We start from the raw sequence: 19,657 nt of genomic DNA, 5'->3' as shown, positions 1-19,657 counted from the left end.
AAGAAAATGGATCGAGTGTAGCAACTAGGGTTTGAACTGATATTCATATAGGATACTGGCATGGCAGCAGCTTAAACCTCTGCAACAGTGCTAGCCCCTCATGTTTATGTATGAAAGTCTAGACCTACCTACCAGTCTCAGGAAATGAAATACAGGAACATTAAACACAATAAATGACGTGAAAAATTCTGCAAGAGCAATGTCTGAAAAAATAAAAAAGCTGGGGCTTCTAGCACTGGTTAAGATGTCACTTGGGACGCTGCAGGAAATGGGCATTAACGAAAATAAGCAGCACAGTCAAGACCCTTGATTCTCATCATTAGGGTTGTGGTACTGCTGTCATGGAGACATCAGCTAATTCGGCAGCAGGGAGCACCTAGGGATCCTTACTAAGGGAACCAACAGAGATCTGCTAGGTAACTGATTTAAGAGCTGACCACTACGGGAGGAACGGGTGACCTTGAGGCTGTCTACTAGCTTGTATCCTAGGCAGCAACTGCAAAGTTATTTTGTTAGATGTGAAAATTCCCTGGATACTTTTTGTCTCTCCAAGTATTCTCAAAGAATGAAGAAAAGTGGAATTCAGAGCAACGACAGTTTTATCCATGGTGAGCATCAAACAAAAAAATGCCTGCATCTAACAAGAGTGCAGGAAATCTACAAACAGCTAGACACCAACAGTATGAGCTCCTAGATATCTTACCTGTAATCCAATATTCAGGTACAGGAAGCCAATAGAGCCCCTCTCACCCAGCTCATCCTGCTTCTCAGTGCCCCCCATTTCCACAATACACAAGGACTCAGGCTGGGCTGGGAGAGCCTGCATACTCAGAGGCTGCAAACAGTCCTGGTGAGGGGAGAGAAAAATCATAAAATCACAATGACCAATCTTAGAAAAAACATCTGACGGAAATCTAATTCTATGACTGAAGAACTATAATGAGCAGTGATTTCTAACAGGAGTGACACTGCGCAGAAAGCTTGGGGAAGAACATGTGCAATTTTTATCAAAATATATAATGGAGAAGAGTAAATAAGGCCACCTCTCTAAAAGTCATCAAAAGTCCTACAGAAACAAACAGAGGGATACAGATACCCTGCCTCACATCCAAATTCTACATCCAGTGAGGTAAACAGACAGGTTCTTTTCAGCTTCTTTGGGGACTTTTTTTTTTTTTTCCAACTGTACAACAAAGCCAAAGAAACCTGAAATAGCCTCAGATCAGCACCCTCAAATCAAACCACAGCAGAGGAACTTGGGATATGCTGAAATAACCATCAACGGACACAGGGACCATGGGACCTGGTCAAGCTAATCCCAAGAGAAAAAAAGGCAGGGGACATGGGGCTCAGGCTTAACCTGGAGGATCTATGAAGATCAGGGCATGACTCACTGAGGGGTCCAGGGAGATAATCCGGACAGTGTTGTCCACCAATCCCACAGCCAGGAAACGAGACCGCTGCTCTCCAGGAGGCACATTAGCCAGACTCATGCACACCACATCTGCAGACATCTCTTTCCGTTCTGTGTACTCGTTCAGCTGTCCTGACTACGGAAACAAAAAGAGGTCACTAAATCCAGAGAGACAGAAACTCCAACTCACCACCAAACGCTAGACCTGGAAGGGAGGCTTTGATATTTCTTTTGCTTTTCTATCATTCCTCTTCCAAGAACTGAGGCCAGTGCTGTGATGCAGCAGGCTAAGCTGCTGCCTACAGGGCAGGCATCCCATATGGGTAGTAGCTACTCCACTTGCAATACAGCTTTCTGTTAATATGACTAGGAATATAGCAGAGGATTGCCCAAGTATGGACCTTTTCCCTCTTTGTTATTTTGTCTTCCAAATAAATGGAACAATTATTTAAATAGCCAAGAATTTCTCTACACAGCAATAAATGCTTTAGCATTCACACACTAATTATAAAAAGTACTCCACAACTGATACTTGCATAACTTGCCACAAATTTTTTCAGCAAATCCATTCTCAGAAAATAGAACACATAAATTAGTAGTTCATGAGAATACCTTCAGTGAAAGGAATTTTAGTGTGATAAAACAAAGCACAGGTACACTTACGGCCAGACTAAAATACTGGCTACACTGGAGACTTCCAAAGAGTAAACTGAGTTTATCTAAGATAGTTCCTGCATTTCTGACAGAAGTTCAGATTGCAGACACCAATCTATGACCAGTATTAGTAGGAAAAGTGTGAATGCAGGACTGTGTCTTTGCAAAGATTAAGGTTTTCTTTTTTAATTATTATTTGAAAATCAGATAAACCATTGGTTCACTCTCCAAGTGACCACAACAGCTGGAACTGAGCTGATCCAAAGCCAGGAGCCAGGAGCCAGGAGCCTCTTCTGGGTCTTCCATGTGAGTTCAGGGTCCCAAGGCTTTGAGCTATCCTCTACTGTTTTCCCAGGCCCCAATCAGGGAGTTGGATGAGAAGTGGAACATAAGGGAAAAGAACCCGCACCCAGATGGAATCCCAGTGAACAAGGTGAGGATTTAGCCACTAGGCTATTGCACCAAGCCTGATATTTCTAATTTTAACTTTAGTATCACCTTGTTCTTTCCTCCTGTGAAGGGCCAGAATAGCTTAGGAAAGCTTTCACTACCCAATATTTTCCTGTGAATACAACCTACATGTCTGGACCACAACTTCCACTGTGTATGATAAAAATAACTTACAGGATCCATTTCAAAATAGACCAGCTCTCCTCCCGTCAAGGCAATCACAACTTGGCGCTGGTTCACTGCACACTTCACAATTGTCTTCTTTCCAGGAGTCTTCCACTCATTGACTCGCTTGTCTGCTCGGATGTGCCGAATGCCATCAGGATACACCTGAAGACGAAACAACAGGAACTCATGACTCACAGCAACCCTCAAATCCCATCAGCTCTGACCTCCCATTCCTATCTCTCAGCTGCAGGAGATCTTACGCCATTGTATCTGCAGTACCTGAATAGTCAACAACAAAGGCACCAAGGAAGACAGCAGGAGACGACTTACAAGCTAAGGGTCTGCCACACACACAGGAGTCAGAAAGGAGTTCTAGGTTCCTTCTTTCTTTCTTTACATATTTCAGTAGTTATTGCTTATATTGGAAAGGCAGTGAGAAAGATCGTCTGTCAGCTGGTTGGCTCCCCAAGTGGTCAGAATTGAGCTGATCCAAAGCTAGGAGCCAGGAGCTTCTTCCAGGTCTCCCGTGCAGATACAGAGTCCCAAGGTTTTTTGGCCATCCTCTACTGCTATCTCAGGTGCAAGCAGGGAGCTGCACAGGAACTAGATCAGCTAGGACATGAACTAGTGCTCATATGGAATCTGGGCGCGTGCAAGGCAAGGGTTTAGCCACTGAGCCATCTCACCAGGATCCCTTATTTTTATTTTACTTAAAAGTCAAAATTACAGAGAGGAAGAGATCTTTCACCCACGGATTCACTCCTAAAATGGTTGGCTGCAATAGCCAGATCAAAGACAGGAGCTACTTCCAGGTCTCATCACACCTTTCTTCTGTTGCTTTCCCAGACACTAACAGGGATAGGATTAGATTAGAAATCAGCACCCATATGGGATATGAAGCTGCAGACAGCAGATTTAGCCCTAAGCCACACTGCCAGCCCCATTCTAGGTTCCTAGCTTTAGACTGGACCAGTGCCGGGCAAACGGGGAATAAAGTAATAATGGAAGATTTCTTAGTCAAAATGCTTAAGAAAAAAAAAAAAAAAAAAAAAGAAGAAGAAGAAGGAAAGGAAGAAGGGAAAAGGCTTATCCAAAAAAACAAAAACAAAATTAACTTTACAGAAATTAAAGCAGTTATAACATGCTTCAGGAAAGAGAAATAGCAGACAACCTCATGTGCCACCCGGGATATTTAAACCCTGAAAGAGAAAAAGAAGAACACATACACACAGAGCCAAAAAACACATACAAACTGAAGAAATAATTTTTAGGGCAATTCCTAGGTTAATGAGCCTGAGGATAATGGCAAACACAATCTTATATCCAAGGATGGGACAACAAGCTAAGTAGGTAAGTAAGTCTGAAGAACCCTAACCTGCACCAGGGCATCATCTCCTAACAAGGAGCAGGACAAGGTTGGAGTGGTGCCCAGAAACCCAGAGTCAGTCACTTCTTCCACAGTCTCTCCGATGGACAGCACAAGGGTAGCATTCACGAAAGACACGATGATGTAAGCATCAAACTCATCTGTAAAAGGAAAGAAAGAATTTGGTGAGCTTATAATTCATAAAGATAACAATGCCAAATACAACACTAAGAATCATAACTTCATAGACCTTCCAAGGAACTTCCATGAACAAAATACAGGATGATCCAGGAGATACCGAAGACACACAAGCCCATAGAAACTCTTGCTTCCTCTGATGCCTAAAGACACTGAGTATATAAGAAAAGCAGTGTTTTCCTGATGCATTTGTATGAGAAACAAGAAAGGACAAGCCATGGAATCAGATCATGATGATATTACACGGTGGCATAGTACCTGTTGCCTGCAATGAGTCAATATGGGCACTGGCTCACCTCATGGCTGCTCCAAGTTCAACCCAGTTTCCTGTAAATGGCCTGAAACAAACAGCAGAAGATGCCCTAGCTGTTTGTATCCCTGTCATCACCCACATGGCAAGCAGGACAAAGCTTCCAGGCCACTGCAAAACTCTGGAGAGTGAACCAGCACATGGAAAATCTATCTCCATGGCTTTGACTTCCAAAGAAATATACCAGGCCCTATGCGGTAGCCTACCAGATAATCCTTGCCTTGCACATGCCAGGATCACACAGGGGTGCCGGTTCTAATCCCGGCTGCCTCGCTTCCCATCCAGTTCCCTTCTTGTGTCCTAGGAAAGTAATCCAGGACTACCCAAACTTGGGACCCCACACCTATGTGTGAGACCTGGAGGAAGCTGCTGGCTCCTGGCTTTGGATTGGCTTAGCCTGGGCCACTGCGGTCACTTCGGGAGTGAATCAAAAGACAGGCGATCATCTTTCTCTTTCTCTCTGTAATTATGAATTTTCTATAAAAAAAATAAAATCTTAAAAAAATGCTTTATCAACGTACAAAATTACACCAAATTTCTATATATAGCACCAAAAGCTGGAAAGAACATAAATGCCCACATTGGGGCCAACGTGGTTGCCGGGATCCCATATGGGCACTGGTTCTAATCCTGGCAGCTCCACTTCCCATCCAGCTCTCCGTTTGTGGCCTGGGAAAGCAGTCAAGGATGGCCCAAAGCTTTGGGACCCTGCACCCACAGGGGAGACCTGGAGGAATTTCCTGGCTCCTGGATTCAACTGGCTCAGCTCCAGACGTTGAGGCTTCTTAGGGAATGAACCATCAGATAGAAGATCTTCCTCTCTCTGCCTCTCTTCCTCTCTATATGTCTGATTTTGCAGTAACAATAAATAAACCTTAAAAAAAAAAACCTTAAAGGGAGAGTGAGCAGCTGTATTGGAACAGAAAGCGAACAAAACAGCTAGCTTAAATGTCCAAGAGGTTAAGTCATTACAGAGTTGGAAACCAGGAATCCTGGTTCCAATGGAATGAAGTAAAAAATATCAGAAATGTAAAAGTATAGTAGGGAGCAAGATAATTGTTTATATCCTCAGTCCTTCACTATTTAAAAATAGAAAATCCCATGGTCAAAGGCAATTCTACTAGGATTTGCTGCATGTAAAGAAACACAGATAAACAAACACTAATTAGTTTCCCAAAATCAGATGATCTGGTTTATACACAGCAAGTCTGCGGTTCCTCCAGCTGATCCCATCATTAAAGGCCATCTATTTCCCAAACTTCCACTTCCTAACAGTTTGCGTATTATGTCTCCCACACCAGCTTTTATTATAAAAGTTTGATGAATGTTGAGTAAAGGCAAGTTAATCTTTAAAGAGTTGAGAATTCCCTGTTTAACATCTGAATCTCTTTTCTGCTTTTATGATCTCATCAGTTAAAAACTAGGTAAATAAAGGATAGAACACAGGGCGGTGCTGTGGCAACAGCCTAATCCTCCACCTCTAAGCACCAGGATCCCAAATGGATACTGTGTGCCTGAACCCTTGCCAGAGCTCAGAATCACAGAACTCATCCAAACCACCCAAAATGTTACTCTTATTTTGGGAACTACAAATGAAATTATGCTGAGGTTACTAGATTAGCTCAGCAGATTTAATGTTCTTCAAGGAAGATGGGGTCATGTGAAGATACATTAGTGTGCCCTATGTGGGTTGTATTCAGTACTGATAGAAATCAGTATCATTTGAGCCCAGCCCAATAGCGTGGCAGCTAAAGTCCTCGCCTTGAACATGCCAGGATCCCATATGGGCACCAGTTCTAATCTGGAGGAAGCTCCTGGCTGCTGATCGGCGCAGTTCCTTCCACTGCACCGCCTGAGGAGTGAACCATCGGACGGAATATCTTCCTGTCTGTATATCTGACTTTGCAATAACAATAATAAATCTTTAAAAAAAATCAGTATTATTCGTGAAAATGCTTCATACACAGTAGGTATTACATAGTAATGCTTCTGTTTCAGTTAATAATACATATGTATACTTCCGTGGCTGATGAGCTAGAAACATACTCCACCAACCATGCACAGTAGCTTAGTGGCTCAAGTCCTCTCCTTGAACGTGCCGGGATCCCTTATGGGCATCAGTTTCTATCCTGGCTGCTCCACTTCCCATCCAGCTCCCTGATTATGACCTAGGAAAGCAGAAAAACCAGCCCAAAGCCTCAAGACCCTGTACTGGCATGGGAAGAAGCTCCTGGCTCCTGATTCTTTCAGCACCAGCTGTTGAAGCCACTTGGGGGAGTGAACCAGCAGATGAAACCTATTATCTCCTTCTCTCTGTAATTCTGACTTTCCAATAAAAAAATAAATAAATCGTAAGAAAAAATTCCACAATAAGAGTGCTTCAACAGCTAGCTGGAATCCACTCAGTAATTAATTAAGGAATTAACACTGGAAGAGATATTTTGTATTCAATTATTTTTACTATCTACATACAAGTTTGTTGTTTTTTTTAAAAAGCATTCACATATTTGAAAAGCAGTGTTTCAGAAGAGAGCGAGCTGATTTAAACTCCCAGATGGCTCCAATAGCCATGATTGAGTCTTCCCAAAGCCAGGAGGTTTATCCAGGTTTCCTATTGGGTAGCAAAAGCCAAAACATTTGATCCATCCTTTGCTACATTTCCCAGAACATTAATAGGGGGCTGGATTGCAATTGGAGCAGCCTTAAAATTTAGAACCAGTGCCCATATTAGGTACTGGTTGCCTCACACACTACACCACACCACCGTCCTAACATAATTTCTAAGAGGACATCTTATAGACCAACTTGGGAGAATTAAGCACTGTTCACTATCAGAAGCAACAACTTGTCCCTTAAATGAATGCCTAGTAACAAACCACAACAGAAGATCAATGCTCTGGTTCAGGGACTAAGCTACCGACTGCAACGCCAGCACCGTCTGAGTGCAAGTTTGAATCTCAGATATCCCAATTCAGCAGCTTGACTGGGAAAGTGGAGAGACAAAGACAGGCCAAGTACTCAGGCCCTAGCATCCACATAGGAGAACCAGATAAACCTCCTGGTACCAACCTGACCTAGCCCCGGTCATTGTGGCCATTTGTGAAATAAACCATCAGATGGAAAAATATCTGTCTCTCCCCTTTTTCTAGTTCTGCCTTTCAAACAAATTAAAAAACAAAATTTATCTACACATGACACAAAACTCTAAACCTAATATTTAGACTCAAAACTCCTCAATGCATCAAAGCAAAAAAAAAAAAAAAAAAAAAAAAAAAAACAAAAAAAAAAAAACCTGCTCTATTTTAGCATATAAACACCTCATCAATTCCTGTGTGCTCATTACTAAAATCTAATACCTTAAAAGCAGTAAGCAGGGTAAACTAAAGCAAACAAAGGATTCTGACTGGCCATGATATTTTAATCTCCTCAGTCAGGCAAAAGGAAGCTACCAAAAGACAGAACAAGCAATTTATATGGTTTACATGCAGGAGGATTGGGAGAGGAAGGAGGGATGGCTGAGTCCTCAACCACCCAAAGCTACAGACTGTTAAAATATAAAAAAATGGACTGAAATCCAGTAATTCGGTAAATAGGAAAACAATGACTATTATCTAAAGCTGTTTTTTTGTCTTATCTCCTCAGAATATGACCCAATGCTTTGTATACACTGCACTCTTCTACCCCTTCCATTCTGCAGAGGAAGCCCTAGAGCATTTTAGCTGTTATTACACAGGTAATAAGTTAGAGTTTTTGGGGCCTGCAGATAGCCATGCTATAGGGATACTGGCTCGTGTCCTGGCTGCTCTATTTTTGATCCATGGCATGGGAAAGCAGCAGAGGATGGCCCAAGGCTTTGGGCCTCTACAACCACACTGGAGACCCAGAGGGAATTCCTGGCTCCTGGCTTTGGACGGCTAAGCCCTGGCACTGTGGTCCATTGTGGAGTGAATCACCAGATGGAAGCTCACTCTGAGATTCTTCCTCTACCTCTCTAGTTATGACTTCAAAGAAAAAAACAAACAAACAAACAAAAAAACCAGAAAACGAAGCTATAGTTGAAGCTGAAGCCCTGTTTCCTTTGTATGGACTACAACTCTCACGTGAAAGAATACGAGCTCACACTGCAGGAAAGAGGCAGCCGTTGTCAGTTCCTAAGACCACCTGGGCAATGCCAAAGCAGCTGGGTAAGAGAAACTCAACTCTCCCACTTTCCTTGGGTCAGGATCTAAGGCCTCACTGCTGCTCACTGCAAAGGGCAACAAGAGTCATCATCGAGATGAACTGCAGCTCTATTATCTTATTCTCACTTCACATTCAGAATACCTAGGGCCTACAGTACTACAGCACAGTCCTGAATGTACTCAAGTGCTTTCTCTACACATTTTCAGCTAAATGAAAGACAATCTAGTCCATTTTTGATGTTCTATGGGACAAAACTGAGAAGCTAATTCCTGCCTCAGATCAAATGGGCTTGTATGACTAAATGAACACAGGAATCTAACTGCATAGTGACCCTTTCAGAGTCGCCCGTGGGGCAGCCTCAATATTTTTATAGTCCCTCTCCCTGGAAAAACTGTAAGACCCCACAGCAGACCCTGGCAGTAGGTACACACCTGTGGTGATCAGCACCTTCACCAGCAACCTGTGGAAGAGAAAAAAAGGCTTGGTATTGGTAGTATTCATCACCAAGTACCAGCCAAGGTTAGTATCGCCTGGAAGACTGCATCATATGTGGACAGAGGAATGTTCGCTCAACAGCGATTTAGGATATCTGGAAAGAAACTGGCCTGCTTTTGTAGAAAATTTCCTAAATTACAATGTCTAAGAGTACAATTTAATCTGAATACAATTTGTTCTTAGACTTTAATGTTTAACAGAGAAAATTTCTTGGACTATAATGTTGAAATTCTTTGGTGCAGCTTACTATACACCAGTTAGCAAGCATCTCTGCAAAGAGCCTGTACTGACCCTCCAACACAGGCCCACACACTGGACTCCAGGCCCTCACAGCAGGTGCGTGTGCCTTTCAACACGCGATCCTATTTGCTTGTTTTTTAGGAGGCACCCTGACAGAGGTTCTGAGTTCCTCACTGAGACCCTGAGGGCACCACAATAACTATAGAATGGAGGCACACAGTATATGCTGAAAGAACCCAGACAACACCCAAAGATCCCTACTACAGAAGTATCCATCAAAATGAGCACTAAAGTTGGATTCAGGAAGTTTTTTATATCCCTGTTATCTTAAGAGTCCACCCTTGTGACTCCGTCTTCTTCATTAAAACAAAGAGTTAACTTTTCTATAAACTTAAATCCATCTTAAAAGTTCATCTAAAAAGTTGGAAGAAAACAAATCAGATTTCAAAACATGTTTCTAGTGTAATCTGTCTAGACAATATGTCTAAAAGTCATATCAACAATCCACCAAGACAAAGGTATCAACACTGACCATATTCTCTAGGTAGACATTAAAATCAAGTATCTAATAATAATCATTATCTACGCGGCTAAAATCAGTCCAGGAACTTTTCTATAGAACTCATCAATCTGATGCCTATGCTGAAAACAAAATCTACAAAATCTGTTTTCCTCCTACACGTTTCCCAGTGCCCTTAAATCTGTTCCAAACAGCAAGAATATCTAAGTTTCAAGAAGAAGCAAACCTATTTTCTTGAAAAATCTTTGTCTACTGGCTAGGATGACCCTATATTACCGAAGAACACGGAAAATTGAACTCCAGGATCAGAAAGGACCTACAATCCCCAAGTGAATATAAAGAGAAAATGGTAACTGAATTTTATTTCTATGGGACTACAATTCAGTTGTTATAAGGCTTTCCTGCCAATGCACTACTTGTGAAGTTTCAGGTTAGCTGTATGTATCTAAGGACACAGACTCCTTTTCTTTCTTTAACCATCTTTGCTACTCACTCCAATACAACCCTGATTGCAACAACTAGCTGACAAGCTTTAAAAAAAATTAGACATTTCATTGTTGCCTTAGAAATGACAAAACAATTAAAGGAAAACAAAAATTAACAAGCTTCCCTCAAGTCATATCTTTTACACAAGTGGATTCAGTGTTATCTGTGAATAAGACCAAAGAACACCACACCCAACAGCTCCTCAGTACTGGAATGTTTGCGCAACCAAGTAAGGACAGAGGTTGTAAGCTCCCTTTACCATCACAGAAAGAAACAACATGTCAAAGTCTCCTGAAAGCCTTAAAACATGGTGTTGGGGCAGAGAAAATTCCAGTGTCAGAATAAAGCAGTGTATAGAAAGAATATGAACACAATCTTTCAAGTGTTTTGCATCAACGGCATCCGGACCCTCACTGACTACTGAGAAAAGGCTACTTACCTTCAATGTGCCGACGCACAGTCCAGACAGCATTGGGGTTACCGGGTAGTTCAGAAACAGCCATTTCTGACACCTGACAGAAGAGCCACACGTCAGTAAACTCCATGAGTGTCAAAATCAGCTGCTGACTGGCAACTACAGAAGAAAGTCCCCTACTCTACCACAGTAACATGGGAGGACAACAGTGGGTTGTGGAGGGAATGTGGACAATGCAAAGGGAAATCCCTGAACCTGTAAAACTGCATCATGAAAAAAACAAGAAATAAGGTTCCAACACCACGGTACAACTGCACTGCATCCTACAATCAAGTAACTGGAGAGTTACCCAGGCGGGTGGAAATTTACTCTCACAAAAAATAAAACAACCATTCTAAATTTAAAAGTTCACTAAGTATTTTTAAATGACCTAGAAACAAATCAGCTTAATACATTGCTTCATTTATGCAAACTTTGTAGGATGAATTCAGAATTATTTTTTTTCATCATTTATTGTGACAATAGCAGAAAAGCTAAGAATATTATTAATAAAACACCTCAAGTTTGCCACCTAATACCAAACGTAAAACTAACCATCACCTAGAGGAACACAGACCACAAGCAGACAAAGCACAATAAGATATGTAGGAAAAAAAATAATCAACAAATTAAAAACAGATTTGTCTTAGACAGTTGAATAAAAATGCTGATAGCAGTAACCAGGGAACTAAAGGTGCTTAACTGATTTGAAAGGCAGAGAAACAGAAGAGCCCCAAGAGGCAGACAGAGAAAATGATGCTGTGTACATCCACTACTTGGCTCTTCAAATGCCAAGAATGGTGAGGATTGGTCCAAGGCAAAGCCAAAAGCCCAGAACCCAACCTGTCTCTCCTACCAGAGAGGCAGGGATCCAGACTCTTGAGCCTCTGAAGCTGTCTGCTAGGAGGAAGCTGGAACTGGAAGTACAGTACAGCCAGGACCCAGCCCCAGACACTTTGATGAAAAATGCAGTCATACCTCTTACACTGTCTACAGTATGTACGGAGATCTTTCTCTGTGGATGTTCACTGAGCACCAGATTAACAGGCAAAAAGAACTACAGCTGTAAACGAGTCCATGTCACTTTAAATTTTGGACTGATATTTTGGCAGCTATTTTTTTTTAAATCCCCTAACACTTACTGAATATTAAAGCACACCACATTTTACCGTAAGTATCTCATATGCATCATCTAACTTAATTCACAATACTGTTCTTCCACGGGAAATATCATTATGCTACTATGTGGTGTACCCAGAATTTGCCATCAATGCTATCTTGGCTTTGTTTGAATAATAATAAAAAAAGCAGGCAGCAGGCCTTTTGAGAGCTCACCAGTATCAAGCTCTGAAACTGCAGCTTTATTATAATTCTAACACAGTCAAATCCAGACTCTACCACAATGCTTTGTGGTCATAAGTATTAGCACTTATGACCACAAAGAAAAGAGAACTCACTAAATATTTTTTGAAGCATATATCTGACAAAATGTTGCAGGCATTAAAAAGTGAAGCAACTGAAGCTGCTGTTGTAAACCTGGGCCTGCCACCTAAATGTGAGCCCAGGTGGAGTTCTGGCTTCTGGTTTTGAAATGGCCCACCCAGAGTCATAGAATCTTTCAGAGAACAAAACAAAACAAAACAAAACAAAATCAGAAAAAGGATATGAACATCTGCCTTTCAAGCAAACAGACAAATCTTAAAAAATGTTTTAAAAATATAGAAAGATATTAATTTAATAAAATCTAAAGCACATAGCATTACTATGTAAGCTGATAATTTAAACTATCTAAAAACTCAGAAAACTTAGACTAAAAAAAAATGTGGTAAAAATGAGAGTTCCTGCAATGCTGATATCCCGTATGAGGGTATATCCACCTCAGCTATGTAAACAACATTAAAAATTTAAAACTATATGAAAGAAAAATGTTATCCAGTCATTTGGGGGCAAGGGAGACACACTGATCCAAAATCCCTGAAACACTATTCAAATGATCCCAAAAAGTTGGACAGGATGAGGAGAAAGCCGCAAGCTAGAGCCAGGATCCCCTTCACTTCAACTGTACTTGCTGCTTCCCATTGTCTGCACCAGCAGGAAGTTACAGCCAGGAGCAGAGGAATTGAACCCAGCCACTGTGAGGGGCAACTAGACACCTCAAGCAGAATCCTCACTGGCAGGATTTATTAAAGTTTTAATAGGAACTATTTCTCAGGAACTATTTGAAGTATTCTCCCACATGATGCTCTATGCATCAGAGTAAAGCAAGAAACTGCTATGTCAATGCTAGCCTTCCAATCTTGCACAATATATAAACATTGCATTCGTACCTCAAGTCCATGCCTTAAGACTCTTAGAGATGATCGGGGTCCCCTGCCACAGGCCACATACAGCTGTGGAGTATCTTCATTGGCCAGATCAGCTATCTGCACAGAGAACACAGAAAGATGTTCACATGTGTTGACCTTTAAACCCAATTGCTTTCCAAAGGAAAAACAATTTTGGGGCTTGAGCTTTTATTATTGTACTTGCCCTGGGATAAGAACAAAAAAAGCTCAAATATTCACCAAATAAACAGTTTGAATAGCAAATTTTTCCAACAACAAAAAAAAGACCTTAGTAAAACTAAGTGCAATATACCCTCCAAGCGAAATTGAACATTCCTTCCTTTTAAAGATTTATTTTTGTTGCAAAGTTCACTACACAGGAGGAAAGGAGAGACAGAAAATCTTCTATTCAATGATTCACTCCTCAGGTGGCCACAACTGCCAGGATTAAGCCAATCCAAAGCCAGGAGCCAGGAACTTCTTCATGGTCTCTCACATGGGTGCAGGGTCTCAAAGCTTTGGGCCACCCTCCCTTGACTGCTTTCCCAGGCCACAAGCAGGGAGCTGAATGGGAAGCAGAAGCAGGGCCACCATGAGTAGAACTGACACCCATATGGAATCCAAACATGTGCAAGGTGAGGACTTCAGCCGTAGGCTACCACACCCTATCTGAGCATTCCTTTTCATTAAAGCTGTAACATCAGACCTACACTCATCATTCACAGAAATCATATACACATTACATTAAAACTTACAGATACATCAAACTGCCATCTTATCATTATCACTACTACAAAAATTCTATTTATCATACATATGCAGTTAGAATGCACACTATTGGGGCCAGTACAATGGTGCAGTATGTAAATTCATGCTGTGGTTCAAATCCTGGCTGTTTCACTTAGAACCCAGCTGTCTATTATATATTTCAGAGACACTGGACTCCATCCAGAACCCAAGATAATACAATATCAACATTGCTAGCGTTTAGTTGCCGTAGCTAAGGATTTCTGTGCACCTTGGATAACTGGGATTTGACTTATCACTAATGATCAACCTATACTATGTACTGTGGAAAACGTCCCACCCAGCTCCCTGCTTGTGGCCTGGGAAAGCAGTCGAGAGCAGCCCAACACCTTGGGACCCTGCACCTGTGTGGGAGACCTGGAATAAGCTCCTGGTTTAGGATCAGCTATATTCTGGCACTTGAACCAGCAGACGGAAGATCTCTGTCTCTTTCTCTGTACATCTGCCTTTCAAAAAATAAATATAAATCTTACTAAAACAAATAAGTAATTCCATATTTGAACTAGTAAATTTTTTCCTGCTTCCTTAAATTTGAACAAATAAACATAGTTTCTAGATTAAAAATAAGGTTAGGGCTATCAGGATGGAGGCTCAAGTGGCTAATCATCTACTTGCAAGTGCCAACATACCATATGGACACCAGTCTGAGTCCCAGCTTCTCCATTTCCCATGCACACCTGGACTAGTGTGGGAGGCCCAGAAGCTCCTGGCTTCAAATTGGCCACACTCAGCCACTGTGGCCATTTGGGGTGTGGCCTAGCGGATAGAAGACCTTTCTGTCCTTCTCTATATAAATCTACTTCTCCAATAAAAATAAACAAATTAAAAAAAATTGAAATGAGGTAAATTTTTCATTTTTAAATGTCTACTTCTAATTGCTTCCCCTTTACATAACTGTTAACAAATCTATTTATAATAACTATTTATAATATCTATGTAGAATAACTAACAAATCTATTCCTTTTCCCAGACCTTAAATTCAAGTAAGGAAAACTTTAAGCACATTTAAACATTACTCTAAAAAACATTTGGCTGGCAATGTTAATTATGAAGTTGTCTGGAAGGGTCCACACCTGGCAGAACAGAATGGGAGAAAGGCTATCCAACTCATCAACTAGCACAAGGTTTTTCAGTGGTCTTGGCTGAAAAAAGAATGTGTCTCCTTCTTCCAGAGGCATGGCAGATGAAAATTCAGGTTCTTCATCATCATCTCCAAGATGTGCAATTTGATACAGATAACTGCAGAGAAGCAGAGACTTTACTTTCAAATATATAAATAAATCCCAGACTACACTTTGTTAGATTGATAATAGGCAGATACAAATAATCCTTTAAGAAAATTTCCAAGAAACAAAGTAAAAACATACAAGATTTTCACATACTATTTATAGAATAAAAAGAATTAAACCACTTTAACTTATGATCTATACTTCCACCCAAAAAAGTCCCTTGACCATTATTAAAAGAAATTTACACAATTCTATCATACTGGAACAGGTGCTTAGCCTAGCAGTTAAGGCAACAAGGCTGCATGTGTGAACACCTACATTTGACACCTCACTTGACCTTCCTACAAGTGCAGAACCCAAAGGCAACTGCAATGGCACAAATTATAGATTTCTTGCCTCCAGTGTGGGAGATCTAAGTTGCTTCCAGATTCTGGCTTTGGCCTCTCAACTCTTGCAAGAATATAAGCAGTAAACCAATGGTTGGGAGCTTTGTTTCTACTTCTCACACACAAAATTTTTGACGTGGCAAAGAACTGAAAAGATTTTTCTCTAGAGAATATGGACAAATGGCCAATAAGCATATTCAACATTACTAATAAGAAACACAAATCAAAACCACAGTACAACACCACCTCATACCTGGCACATTTCCATACAATCTGTATGACATACAAAGTGGAGAAGCACTTACAAGAATATGGAGAAAAACTGCAACTCCCATACATTATGAGAAGACAGGTTTGTACAGCCATATTATTAAAACTCTGCTAGTGGCTTCAAAGTGAAACATGAACATATGTCATGCAACTCGATATTCCAACTGCTAGTTCACCCCATGATGGTCAAAAATGCCAGGGAAGGACCAGGAGACAAAAGCTTCAACCAGGTTTCCCTTGTGACTGGCAGGGATCCAAACACTTGGGCCATTCTCTCCTGCTCTACCCAAGCAAATAGCAGAGCATTTTCACATTTCCGATATTAGAATTGACGCATCATTAACAATTAACAAACGTACTAAATTTAAATTTGTAAGGATCGGTTGTGTGGATTGGGGAGCTGTTGGCACTGAAAGCTCCCATTTTAGATTTGTACACGTGTTTTTCTTTTACTAAAAGCAATTCAACAAGCATTTACTAAAATGCATAGCCAAAAGTATTTCTATTTTTACAGTACTCAAGAGCTACTGATTCAAGCTACTAAAGGGAGATAACAAAAATTATAAAGTAGAAGGAATAGTAAAACTTAGAGAGAAAAACTTGAAATACTCTTGTGAAAAGCTACCCAGCCTTAAACCCCATCTTCTTCCTGTTTAACCTTTACAATAACCAGGGCAAAGAGACTACTCACTGGTTTCCAAATTCTGATGCCACAAAAAGAAAGCCTGTTTTAAGCACACACATGGCTGCAGCAACAGGCACAGTATCAAAATACTTAAGCCGGATCTCAGTAACCTGAAACGAAAAGATTTAAGTGTAACTGAGCTACAGAAGGGAGCCACAGAGTACCTAAGATATTACACATTAAGAAGCAAGTAAGATACCACATTTACTATGGAACCAGGGAATAAGCATTCCACAAGCCACAGGCTAGCCATAGGTATCTGCTTATTTACTGTCCATGGATGCTTATGTGCTACAAAAGGCACAACTGAACAGGTAAGACACAGAGCACACTACAAAAGCAGAAAAGACAACAGGGAAATGCCTACACTGTTAAAAAGCTTGCTAATTGTCGATTTAAGCAGTAAATAAAATTTCCAATAAAGCGTCACTACAGGTTGAAAGAAGGAACACATCCAGTATATTATCAGCTCTCAGTGGACTTGAAGGTCTTTCTCTTCTTTATGCCAACTACTATCAGTTGAGAATAACAACTGGTGCCAGTGTTGCAGCACAGGTTAAGTTACTCCCCAGAATGACGACAGCCCATAAGGCTATGCCACTTGTGATGCAGCTTCCTGCTGTTCTTCCTGGAAAGGCAGCAGCAGATGGGGAAATGGGCTGAGCTCTGGACTGCTCCAGCCTGGCTGTGACACTATGACTGTTGCAGGCATCTGGACAGTGAACCAAGGAATGGGAGATTTGTTTAATTTTGTCTCTCCTTCAGTTACAGGGCAAGAAGGAGAAAACCCGGAGATCTTCCATCTATGGGTTCAACCCCTTAAGGCTACATCAGGCTGAGCTTGGCCAGTCAAAACTGATAACCAAGAACTTCTTTCGGATTCCAATGTGCACAGCCTACTTACCATATCTTCATCTGTCTCCAAAGTGATCTTGAAGATATCGCCCTGCTCTGTTTGGGCCAAGAAGAAGAACATCGACTTGGTCTTATGGGTTGCAGAGCAGACAAAAATCATTCCTCTTTCAGGGTCATCCAGGTCATTCTAGGGAAGTTAAATAGCATACAATCAAATCGGAACATATTTTCCTTTTTGTGAAATCAGCACCTTACCAAAAGGGCTTATGAAGGCTACTTAAGTCACAGCATCTTGAAACAGATGGTTAAAAAGTCTTATCTGCTACAAAATAAGTAAGAAATGCTGCATAATCAAATGAGTCACAATTTTGTTCTATCGCCTGATCAGATTAATAAGGCAAATTTATCTCCAGAGGAAAATGTCAGAGAAGAGACATGAAATTTAACTAATCATCATTTCAGGCTGTGAAATAAACATTCAACAAGTCCATGACACTACCTTCCAAACTCCACATCACTTTCCATGATTCCTAAAATGCACAGCATTACAAACAACTTTGGAATTAAAGAAAATTTCCAAAAAGATTTTCTCCTTGAAAAAAATATCCAACACCTTCGGTTTCTCTGCATTAGTTCTCCAAGAATTTTTACACTTGAATCAAAGCATCTGCTATAGTAAGGTTGACAATAAATTGTCCAATCAATTTATCAAACACAATTTAATTAACCAATTTATTTTCAAGTTTTGTACAACTGACAGAAGCTTATTCCAATAAAAAATATTATTAAGTCCGAAGAGGCTTAATTTCAGGACCAGTAAATTAAACAGTAGAGGGCCCAGCGCAGTGGCCTAACAGCTAAAGTCCTCGCCTTGAACACGCCAAGATCCTATACGGATGCAGGTTCTAATCCTGGCAGCCCCACTTCCCATCCAACTCCCTGCCTGTGGCCTGGGAAAGCAGTCAAGGACAGCCCAAAGCTTTGGGACCCTGCACCCATGTGGGAGACCCGGAAGAAGCTCCTGGCTTTGGATTGGCTCAGCTCTAACCATTCTGGATGCTTGGCGAGTGAATCATCAGATGGAAGTACTTCCTCTCTATCTCTCCTCTTCTCTGTATATCTGCCTTTCCAATAAAAATAAATAAGTATTTATAAATAAATAACACTGGCAAGGACAGGCAATGCAGCAAAACAGATTAAGCAAACACAATCTGAAACATCACTTAGTTTGAGTCCTAGCTACCACAATCCTGCTAGCATGACATGGGAAGCAGAGCTAAGTGGTTTAAGGACAGGAATTTGGCCACTTATGCAGAGTCCATGATAATTTCTGACTCCTAGTTTTGTGTAGCCCCATCACAGCTACTGTTGACACAATACATGAAATAGCTAATGGATAGGGCTTGGAGGCGTGGCCTAGTGGCTAAGGTCCTAGCCTTGAATGCGCTGGGATCCCATGTGGTCGCCGGTTCTAATCCCAGCAGTTCCACTTCCTCTCTCTCCTCCTCTCTGTATATCTGACTTTGTAATAAAAATACTACAAACACAAATATCTATCACGTATAGATAATTAAAACTTTACCCGTCTCCTGGGAATTGGACATCGGATATCCGGTTGGTCACCAAAGTTCTTGTAAGTGATATAGTTTTCAGAGCAAATCAGTACTCCACTTGGACCATCAGACCCTCCTGGAACTGCCAGAGAAAATTTAACATGGTTATTTGGTTAAATTTATGACTTACTAATAATGATGTAACAATGAACAACCTTGATTTCAACTTCTGTCCAGCACATATCTTTGTTTCCCTCTGTAAAGATTTATTTACTATAGAGGCCAAGCATGGCACAGTAAGGTAAGTCTTGGCCTGAGGTGCCACGGTCCCATTGGGGTGATGGTTCTAGTATTGGCTGCTCCAATTTTAATCCAGGTCCCAGGCTTATGGCCTGAGAAAGCAAGAGAAGATGGCCCAAAGCGTTAGGCCCCTGTATTCACATGGGAGACCCAGAAGCTCAGGGCTCCAGGTTTCAGATAAGCTCAGTTTGGCAACTGTGGCCATTTGAGGAGTGAACCAGTGGATGGAAGACACGCACTCATTCTCTCTCTGTAACTTTGCTTTTCAAATAAAGATCAAAACTTAACACAAAGCATACATAACGGGATAC

At 41.1% G+C, this 19,657-nt stretch overlaps 1 protein-coding gene and 1 non-coding gene across 2 annotated transcripts in view; both read right to left on the bottom strand.

Moving 5' to 3' along the window:
* The window catches only part of SF3B3 (splicing factor 3b subunit 3), a 38,247-nt gene that overhangs the window by 11,419 nt on the left and 7,171 nt on the right, over positions 1-19,657 (bottom strand). Inside the window, exons 6-15 of the mRNA XM_040982398.1 lie at positions 19,076-19,188; positions 17,543-17,680; positions 16,645-16,748; positions 15,142-15,307; positions 13,265-13,360; positions 10,923-10,995; positions 4,062-4,213; positions 2,693-2,848; positions 1,395-1,550; positions 704-847 (exon numbers count right to left, since the gene is read on the bottom strand). Of these exons, the coding sequence (XP_040838332.1) occupies positions 704-847; positions 1,395-1,550; positions 2,693-2,848; positions 4,062-4,213; positions 10,923-10,995; positions 13,265-13,360; positions 15,142-15,307; positions 16,645-16,748; positions 17,543-17,680; positions 19,076-19,188 (1,298 nt within the window). The remainder of the gene's footprint in view (positions 1-703; positions 848-1,394; positions 1,551-2,692; positions 2,849-4,061; positions 4,214-10,922; positions 10,996-13,264; positions 13,361-15,141; positions 15,308-16,644; positions 16,749-17,542; positions 17,681-19,075; positions 19,189-19,657) is intronic.
* On the bottom strand, positions 17,870-17,959 carry LOC121158145. The gene has a single exon (XR_005884162.1). It is a non-coding gene; the product is annotated as a small nucleolar RNA SNORD111 (small nucleolar RNA).

The sequence above is a fragment of the Ochotona curzoniae genome, unplaced genomic scaffold (genome assembly GCF_017591425.1).
Source record: "Ochotona curzoniae isolate NIBS_2020 unplaced genomic scaffold, NIBS_Ocur_1.0 contig_3622, whole genome shotgun sequence".
In the NCBI taxonomy this organism is placed as follows: Eukaryota; Metazoa; Chordata; class Mammalia; order Lagomorpha; family Ochotonidae; genus Ochotona; species Ochotona curzoniae.
The sequence above is the reverse complement of the archived record's forward strand: the minus strand, read 5'-3'. Positions and strand labels throughout refer to the sequence as shown.